The following is a 9944-nucleotide window of genomic DNA, read 5'->3' as shown; positions in this document are numbered from 1 at the left end:
AAATGATCGAATGCACGACGCTATTGTGTCACAATGTGCGTCCTTCATGTAATGATAAACAACATAAGCCAGGTAAACGCGGATGTCTGGGCATCGGAAGTGCTGGTGTAGACTGTGCATGAGATAGTTGCTTGAATTCGTTGCAGTTGACGGGGCTTGGTCTGATTGGTCGCAGTGGAGTCAGTGTTCTAACACTTGTGGACCCGGCCAGGAAACTAGAACGAGAACTTGTACAAATCCGGCCCCAGAGCATGGAGGCAAACCCTGTCCTGGGGATGACTCTGAAAACCGCCCCTGCATTGGGTGTCCAGGTAAGACGTTTAATTTCTCAATCAATCACTCAATCAATCACTCGATCAATCACTCACTCACTCTATCCTGATCAATCATTCAAGCCATAGATCGATTGACTGATGGATGTAATAGGGTCCTAGCTAGACCCAGCATCGGACGACGCACATGCCTGCTGCTGCTCTCGCTCTCTCATCAAGTCATGTACCTTAAATCATGATTATTTGAAATTGTAGGAGGCAAAGTGGTAACGCCATGGTCCAGCTGGGGAAGCTGCTCAGTGTCTTGTGGAGATGGAACGCAGACCAGATCCAGAGCCTGTGACCTGACAACTGACGAAGCAGCGCGATATAACTGTCACTTCAAAGAACAGCAGCAACAACCCTGCTCGAAGCCGCCTTGTCCAAGTATGAATTGATTATATTTATCCCCCCCCCCCTCCCCCCAAATTGTATTGCAAACATGATTGTTATTTAAATGATCGAATGCACGACGCTATTGTGTCACAATGTGCGTCCTTCATGTAATGATAAACAACATAAGCCAGGTAAACGCGGATGTCTGGGCATCGGAAGTGCTGGTGTAGACTGTGCATGAGATAGTTGCTTGAATTCGTTGCAGTTGACGGGGCTTGGTCTGATTGGTCGCAGTGGAGTCAGTGTTCTAACACTTGTGGACCCGGCCAGGAAACTAGAACGAGAACTTGTACAAATCCGGCCCCAGAGCATGGAGGCAAACCCTGTCCTGGGGATGACTCTGAAAACCGCCCCTGCATTGGGTGTCCAGGTAAGACGTTTAATTTCTCAATCAATCACTCAATCAATCACTCGATCAATCACTCACTCACTCTATCCTGATCAATCATTCAAGCCATAGATCGATTGACTGATGGATGTAATAGGGTCCTAGCTAGACCCAGCATCGGACGACGCACATGCCTGCTGCTGCTCTCGCTCTCTCATCAAGTCATGTACCTTAAATCATGATTATTTGAAATTGTAGGAGGCAAAGTGGTAACGCCATGGTCCAGCTGGGGAAGCTGCTCAGTGTCTTGTGGAGATGGAACGCAGACCAGATCCAGAGCCTGTGACCTGACAACTGACGAAGCAGCGCGATATAACTGTCACTTCAAAGAACAGCAGCAACAACCCTGCTCGAAGCCGCCTTGTCCAAGTATGAATTGATTATATTTATCCCCCCCCCCTCCCCCCAAATTGTATTGCAAACATGATTGTTATTTAAATGATCGAATGCACGACGCTATTGTGTCACAATGTGCGTCCTTCATGTAATGATAAACAACATAAGCCAGGTAAACGCGGATGTCTGGGCATCGGAAGTGCTGGTGTAGACTGTGCATGAGATAGTTGCTTGAATTCGTTGCAGTTGACGGGGCTTGGTCTGATTGGTCGCAGTGGAGTCAGTGTTCTAACACTTGTGGACCCGGCCAGGAAACTAGAACGAGAACTTGTACAAATCCGGCCCCAGAGCATGGAGGCAAACCCTGTCCTGGGGATGACTCTGAAAACCGCCCCTGCATTGGGTGTCCAGGTAAGACGTTTAATTTCTCAATCAATCACTCAATCAATCACTCGATCAATCACTCACTCACTCTATCCTGATCAATCATTCAAGCCATAGATCGATTGACTGATGGATGTAATAGGGTCCTAGCTAGACCCAGCATCGGACGACGCACATGCCTGCTGCTGCTCTCGCTCTCTCATCAAGTCATGTACCTTAAATCATGATTATTTGAAATTGTAGGAGGCAAAGTGGTAACGCCATGGTCCAGCTGGGGAAGCTGCTCAGTGTCTTGTGGAGATGGAACGCAGACCAGATCCAGAGCCTGTGACCTGACAACTGACGAAGCAGCGCGATATAACTGTCACTTCAAAGAACAGCAGCAACAACCCTGCTCGAAGCCGCCTTGTCCAAGTATGAATTGATTATATTTATCCCCCCCCTCCCCCCAAATTGTATTGCAAACATGATTGTTATTTAAATGATCGAATGCACGACGCTATTGTGTCACAATGTGCGTCCTTCATGTAATGATAAACAACATAAGCCAGGTAAACGCGGATGTCTGGGCATCGGAAGTGCTGGTGTAGACTGTGCATGAGATAGTTGCTTGAATTCGTTGCAGTTGACGGGGCTTGGTCTGATTGGTCGCAGTGGAGTCAGTGTTCTAACACTTGTGGACCCGGCCAGGAAACTAGAACGAGAACTTGTACAAATCCGGCCCCAGAGCATGGAGGCAAACCCTGTCCTGGGGATGACTCTGAAAACCGCCCCTGCATTGGGTGTCCAGGTAAGACGTTTAATTTCTCAATCAATCACTCAATCAATCACTCGATCAATCACTCACTCACTCTATCCTGATCAATCATTCAAGCCATAGATCGATTGACTGATGGATGTAATAGGGTCCTAGCTAGACCCAGCATCGGACGACGCACATGCCTGCTGCTGCTCTCGCTCTCTCATCAAGTCATGTACCTTAAATCATGATTATTTGAAATTGTAGGAGGCAAAGTGGTAACGCCATGGTCCAGCTGGGGAAGCTGCTCAGTGTCTTGTGGAGATGGAACGCAGACCAGATCCAGAGCCTGTGACCTGACAACTGACGAAGCAGCGCGATATAACTGTCACTTCAAAGAACAGCAGCAACAACCCTGCTCGAAGCCGCCTTGTCCAAGTATGAATTGATTATATTTATCCCCCCCCCCTCCCCCCAAATTGTATTGCAAACATGATTGTTATTTAAATGATCGAATGCACGACGCTATTGTGTCACAATGTGCGTCCTTCATGTAATGATAAACAACATAAGCCAGGTAAACGCGGATGTCTGGGCATCGGAAGTGCTGGTGTAGACTGTGCATGAGATAGTTGCTTGAATTCGTTGCAGTTGACGGGGCTTGGTCTGATTGGTCGCAGTGGAGTCAGTGTTCTAACACTTGTGGACCCGGCCAGGAAACTAGAACGAGAACTTGTACAAATCCGGCCCCAGAGCATGGAGGCAAACCCTGTCCTGGGGATGACTCTGAAAACCGCCCCTGCATTGGGTGTCCAGGTAAGACGTTTAATTTCTCAATCAATCACTCAATCAATCACTCGATCAATCACTCACTCACTCTATCCTGATCAATCATTCAAGCCATAGATCGATTGACTGATGGATGTAATAGGGTCCTAGCTAGACCCAGCATCGGACGACGCACATGCCTGCTGCTGCTCTCGCTCTCTCATCAAGTCATGTACCTTAAATCATGATTATTTGAAATTGTAGGAGGCAAAGTGGTAACGCCATGGTCCAGCTGGGGAAGCTGCTCAGTGTCTTGTGGAGATGGAACGCAGACCAGATCCAGAGCCTGTGACCTGACAACTGACGAAGCAGCGCGATATAACTGTCACTTCAAAGAACAGCAGCAACAACCCTGCTCGAAGCCGCCTTGTCCAAGTATGAATTGATTATATTTATCCCCCCCCCTCCCCCCAAATTGTATTGCAAACATGATTGTTATTTAAATGATCGAATGCACGACGCTATTGTGTCACAATGTGCGTCCTTCATGTAATGATAAACAACATAAGCCAGGTAAACGCGGATGTCTGGGCATCGGAAGTGCTGGTGTAGACTGTGCATGAGATAGTTGCTTGAATTCGTTGCAGTTGACGGGGCTTGGTCTGATTGGTCGCAGTGGAGTCAGTGTTCTAACACTTGTGGACCCGGCCAGGAAACTAGAACGAGAACTTGTACAAATCCGGCCCCAGAGCATGGAGGCAAACCCTGTCCTGGGGATGACTCTGAAAACCGCCCCTGCATTGGGTGTCCAGGTAAGACGTTTAATTTCTCAATCAATCACTCAATCAATCACTCGATCAATCACTCACTCACTCTATCCTGATCAATCATTCAAGCCATAGATCGATTGACTGATGGATGTAATAGGGTCCTAGCTAGACCCAGCATCGGACGACGCACATGCCTGCTGCTGCTCTCGCTCTCTCATCAAGTCATGTACCTTAAATCATGATTATTTGAAATTGTAGGAGGCAAAGTGGTAACGCCATGGTCCAGCTGGGGAAGCTGCTCAGTGTCTTGTGGAGATGGAACGCAGACCAGATCCAGAGCCTGTGACCTGACAACTGACGAAGCAGCGCGATATAACTGTCACTTCAAAGAACAGCAGCAACAACCCTGCTCGAAGCCGCCTTGTCCAAGTATGAATTGATTATATTTATCCCCCCCCCCCCTCCCCCCAAATTGTATTGCAAACATGATTGTTATTTAAATGATCGAATGCACGACGCTATTGTGTCACAATGTGCGTCCTTCATGTAATGATAAACAACATAAGCCAGGTAAACGCGGATGTCTGGGCATCGGAAGTGCTGGTGTAGACTGTGCATGAGATAGTTGCTTGAATTCGTTGCAGTTGACGGGGCTTGGTCTGATTGGTCGCAGTGGAGTCAGTGTTCTAACACTTGTGGACCCGGCCAGGAAACTAGAACGAGAACTTGTACAAATCCGGCCCCAGAGCATGGAGGCAAACCCTGTCCTGGGGATGACTCTGAAAACCGCCCCTGCATTGGGTGTCCAGGTAAGACGTTTAATTTCTCAATCAATCACTCAATCAATCACTCGATCAATCACTCACTCACTCTATCCTGATCAATCATTCAAGCCATAGATCGATTGACTGATGGATGTAATAGGGTCCTAGCTAGACCCAGCATCGGACGACGCACATGCCTGCTGCTGCTCTCGCTCTCTCATCAAGTCATGTACCTTAAATCATGATTATTTGAAATTGTAGGAGGCAAAGTGGTAACGCCATGGTCCAGCTGGGGAAGCTGCTCAGTGTCTTGTGGAGATGGAACGCAGACCAGATCCAGAGCCTGTGACCTGACAACTGACGAAGCAGCGCGATATAACTGTCACTTCAAAGAACAGCAGCAACAACCCTGCTCGAAGCCGCCTTGTCCAAGTATGAATTGATTATATTTATCCCCCCCCCCTCCCCCCAAATTGTATTGCAAACATGATTGTTATTTAAATGATCGAATGCACGACGCTATTGTGTCACAATGTGCGTCCTTCATGTAATGATAAACAACATAAGCCAGGTAAACGCGGATGTCTGGGCATCGGAAGTGCTGGTGTAGACTGTGCATGAGATAGTTGCTTGAATTCGTTGCAGTTGACGGGGCTTGGTCTGATTGGTCGCAGTGGAGTCAGTGTTCTAACACTTGTGGACCCGGCCAGGAAACTAGAACGAGAACTTGTACAAATCCGGCCCCAGAGCATGGAGGCAAACCCTGTCCTGGGGATGACTCTGAAAACCGCCCCTGCATTGGGTGTCCAGGTAAGACGTTTAATTTCTCAATCAATCACTCAATCAATCACTCGATCAATCACTCACTCACTCTATCCTGATCAATCATTCAAGCCATAGATCGATTGACTGATGGATGTAATAGGGTCCTAGCTAGACCCAGCATCGGACGACGCACATGCCTGCTGCTGCTCTCGCTCTCTCATCAAGTCATGTACCTTAAATCATGATTATTTGAAATTGTAGGAGGCAAAGTGGTAACGCCATGGTCCAGCTGGGGAAGCTGCTCAGTGTCTTGTGGAGATGGAACGCAGACCAGATCCAGAGCCTGTGACCTGACAACTGACGAAGCAGCGCGATATAACTGTCACTTCAAAGAACAGCAGCAACAACCCTGCTCGAAGCCGCCTTGTCCAAGTATGAATTGATTATATTTATCCCCCCCCCCCTCCCCCCAAATTGTATTGCAAACATGATTGTTATTTAAATGATCGAATGCACGACGCTATTGTGTCACAATGTGCGTCCTTCATGTAATGATAAACAACATAAGCCAGGTAAACGCGGATGTCTGGGCATCGGAAGTGCTGGTGTAGACTGTGCATGAGATAGTTGCTTGAATTCGTTGCAGTTGACGGGGCTTGGTCTGATTGGTCGCAGTGGAGTCAGTGTTCTAACACTTGTGGACCCGGCCAGGAAACTAGAACGAGAACTTGTACAAATCCGGCCCCAGAGCATGGAGGCAAACCCTGTCCTGGGGATGACTCTGAAAACCGCCCCTGCATTGGGTGTCCAGGTAAGACGTTTAATTTCTCAATCAATCACTCAATCAATCACTCGATCAATCACTCACTCACTCTATCCTGATCAATCATTCAAGCCATAGATCGATTGACTGATGGATGTAATAGGGTCCTAGCTAGACCCAGCATCGGACGACGCACATGCCTGCTGCTGCTCTCGCTCTCTCATCAAGTCATGTACCTTAAATCATGATTATTTGAAATTGTAGGAGGCAAAGTGGTAACGCTATGGTCCAGCTGGGGAAGCTGCTCAGTGTCTTGTGGAGATGGAACGCAGACCAGATCCAGAGCCTGTGACCTGACAACTGACGAAGCAGCGCGATATAACTGTCACTTCAAAGAACAGCAGCAACAACCCTGCTCGAAGCCGCCTTGTCCAAGTATGAATTGATTATATTTATCCCCCCCCCCCCCTCCCCCCAAATTGTATTGCAAACATGATTGTTATTTAAATGATCGAATGCACGACGCTATTGTGTCACAATGTGCGTCCTTCATGTAATGATAAACAACATAAGCCAGGTAAACGCGGATGTCTGGGCATCGGAAGTGCTGGTGTAGACTGTGCATGAGATAGTTGCTTGAATTCGTTGCAGTTGACGGGGCTTGGTCTGATTGGTCGCAGTGGAGTCAGTGTTCTAACACTTGTGGACCCGGCCAGGAAACTAGAACGAGAACTTGTACAAATCCGGCCCCAGAGCATGGAGGCAAACCCTGTCCTGGGGATGACTCTGAAAACCGCCCCTGCATTGGGTGTCCAGGTAAGACGTTTAATTTCTCAATCAATCACTCAATCAATCACTCGATCAATCACTCACTCACTCTATCCTGATCAATCATTCAAGCCATAGATCGATTGACTGATGGATGTAATAGGGTCCTAGCTAGACCCAGCATCGGACGACGCACATGCCTGCTGCTGCTCTCGCTCTCTCATCAAGTCATGTACCTTAAATCATGATTATTTGAAATTGTAGGAGGCAAAGTGGTAACGCCATGGTCCAGCTGGGGAAGCTGCTCAGTGTCTTGTGGAGATGGAACGCAGACCAGATCCAGAGCCTGTGACCTGACAACTGACGAAGCAGCGCGATATAACTGTCACTTCAAAGAACAGCAGCAACAACCCTGCTCGAAGCCGCCTTGTCCAAGTATGAATTGATTATATTTATCCCCCCCCCCCTCCCCCCAAATTGTATTGCAAACATGATTGTTATTTAAATGATCGAATGCACGACGCTATTGTGTCACAATGTGCGTCCTTCATGTAATGATAAACAACATAAGCCAGGTAAACGCGGATGTCTGGGCATCGGAAGTGCTGGTGTAGACTGTGCATGAGATAGTTGCTTGAATTCGTTGCAGTTGACGGGGCTTGGTCTGATTGGTCGCAGTGGAGTCAGTGTTCTAACACTTGTGGACCCGGCCAGGAAACTAGAACGAGAACTTGTACAAATCCGGCCCCAGAGCATGGAGGCAAACCCTGTCCTGGGGATGACTCTGAAAACCGCCCCTGCATTGGGTGTCCAGGTAAGACGTTTAATTTCTCAATCAATCACTCAATCAATCACTCGATCAATCACTCACTCACTCTATCCTGATCAATCATTCAAGCCATAGATCGATTGACTGATGGATGTAATAGGGTCCTAGCTAGACCCAGCATCGGACGACGCACATGCCTGCTGCTGCTCTCGCTCTCTCATCAAGTCATGTACCTTAAATCATGATTATTTGAAATTGTAGGAGGCAAAGTGGTAACGCCATGGTCCAGCTGGGGAAGCTGCTCAGTGTCTTGTGGAGATGGAACGCAGACCAGATCCAGAGCCTGTGACCTGACAACTGACGAAGCAGCGCGATATAACTGTCACTTCAAAGAACAGCAGCAACAACCCTGCTCGAAGCCGCCTTGTCCAAGTATGAATTGATTATATTTATCCCCCCCCTCCCCCCAAATTGTATTGCAAACATGATTGTTATTTAAATGATCGAATGCACGACGCTATTGTGTCACAATGTGCGTCCTTCATGTAATGATAAACAACATAAGCCAGGTAAACGCGGATGTCTGGGCATCGGAAGTGCTGGTGTAGACTGTGCATGAGATAGTTGCTTGAATTCGTTGCAGTTGACGGGGCTTGGTCTGATTGGTCGCAGTGGAGTCAGTGTTCTAACACTTGTGGACCCGGCCAGGAAACTAGAACGAGAACTTGTACAAATCCGGCCCCAGAGCATGGAGGCAAACCCTGTCCTGGGGATGACTCTGAAAACCGCCCCTGCATTGGGTGTCCAGGTAAGACGTTTAATTTCTCAATCAATCACTCAATCAATCACTCGATCAATCACTCACTCACTCTATCCTGATCAATCATTCAAGCCATAGATCGATTGACTGATGGATGTAATAGGGTCCTAGCTAGACCCAGCATCGGACGACGCACATGCCTGCTGCTGCTCTCGCTCTCTCATCAAGTCATGTACCTTAAATCATGATTATTTGAAATTGTAGGAGGCAAAGTGGTAACGCCATGGTCCAGCTGGGGAAGCTGCTCAGTGTCTTGTGGAGATGGAACGCAGACCAGATCCAGAGCCTGTGACCTGACAACTGACGAAGCAGCGCGATATAACTGTCACTTCAAAGAACAGCAGCAACAACCCTGCTCGAAGCCGCCTTGTCCAAGTATGAATTGATTATATTTATCCCCCCCCCCTCCCCCCAAATTGTATTGCAAACATGATTGTTATTTAAATGATCGAATGCACGACGCTATTGTGTCACAATGTGCGTCCTTCATGTAATGATAAACAACATAAGCCAGGTAAACGCGGATGTCTGGGCATCGGAAGTGCTGGTGTAGACTGTGCATGAGATAGTTGCTTGAATTCGTTGCAGTTGACGGGGCTTGGTCTGATTGGTCGCAGTGGAGTCAGTGTTCTAACACTTGTGGACCCGGCCAGGAAACTAGAACGAGAACTTGTACAAATCCGGCCCCAGAGCATGGAGGCAAACCCTGTCCTGGGGATGACTCTGAAAACCGCCCCTGCATTGGGTGTCCAGGTAAGACGTTTAATTTCTCAATCAATCACTCAATCAATCACTCGATCAATCACTCACTCACTCTATCCTGATCAATCATTCAAGCCATAGATCGATTGACTGATGGATGTAATAGGGTCCTAGCTAGACCCAGCATCGGACGACGCACATGCCTGCTGCTGCTCTCGCTCTCTCATCAAGTCATGTACCTTAAATCATGATTATTTGAAATTGTAGGAGGCAAAGTGGTAACGCCATGGTCCAGCTGGGGAAGCTGCTCAGTGTCTTGTGGAGATGGAACGCAGACCAGATCCAGAGCCTGTGACCTGACAACTGACGAAGCAGCGCGATATAACTGTCACTTCAAAGAACAGCAGCAACAACCCTGCTCGAAGCCGCCTTGTCCAAGTATGAATTGATTATATTTATCCCCCCCCCTCCCCCCAAATTGTATTGCAAACATGATTGTTA

General features: G+C 47.9%; 1 protein-coding gene across 1 annotated transcript; it reads left to right on the top strand.

Moving 5' to 3' along the window:
- The first annotated feature begins 33 nt into the window (after positions 1-33).
- On the top strand, positions 34-9892 carry LOC128182146 (SCO-spondin-like). The gene is made up of 26 exons (XM_052850757.1): positions 34-48; positions 147-303; positions 528-698; positions 913-1077; positions 1678-1842; positions 2059-2229; positions 2441-2605; positions 2822-2992; positions 3206-3370; positions 3587-3757; positions 3970-4134; positions 4351-4521; positions 4737-4901; positions 5118-5288; positions 5502-5666; positions 5883-6053; positions 6268-6432; positions 6649-6819; positions 7036-7200; positions 7417-7587; positions 7802-7966; positions 8183-8353; positions 8565-8729; positions 8946-9116; positions 9330-9494; positions 9711-9892. Exons 1-26 carry the CDS (start codon positions 34-36, stop codon positions 9890-9892), a joined length of 4215 nt encoding a protein of 1404 aa, XP_052706717.1.
- Positions 9893-9944: the final 52 nt, after the last annotated feature.

Source organism: Crassostrea angulata, chromosome 4 (genome assembly GCF_025612915.1).
Source record: "Crassostrea angulata isolate pt1a10 chromosome 4, ASM2561291v2, whole genome shotgun sequence".
Classification (NCBI taxonomy): domain Eukaryota; kingdom Metazoa; phylum Mollusca; class Bivalvia; order Ostreida; family Ostreidae; genus Magallana; species Magallana angulata.
This window is presented reverse-complemented; position numbering and strand designations above follow the sequence as displayed.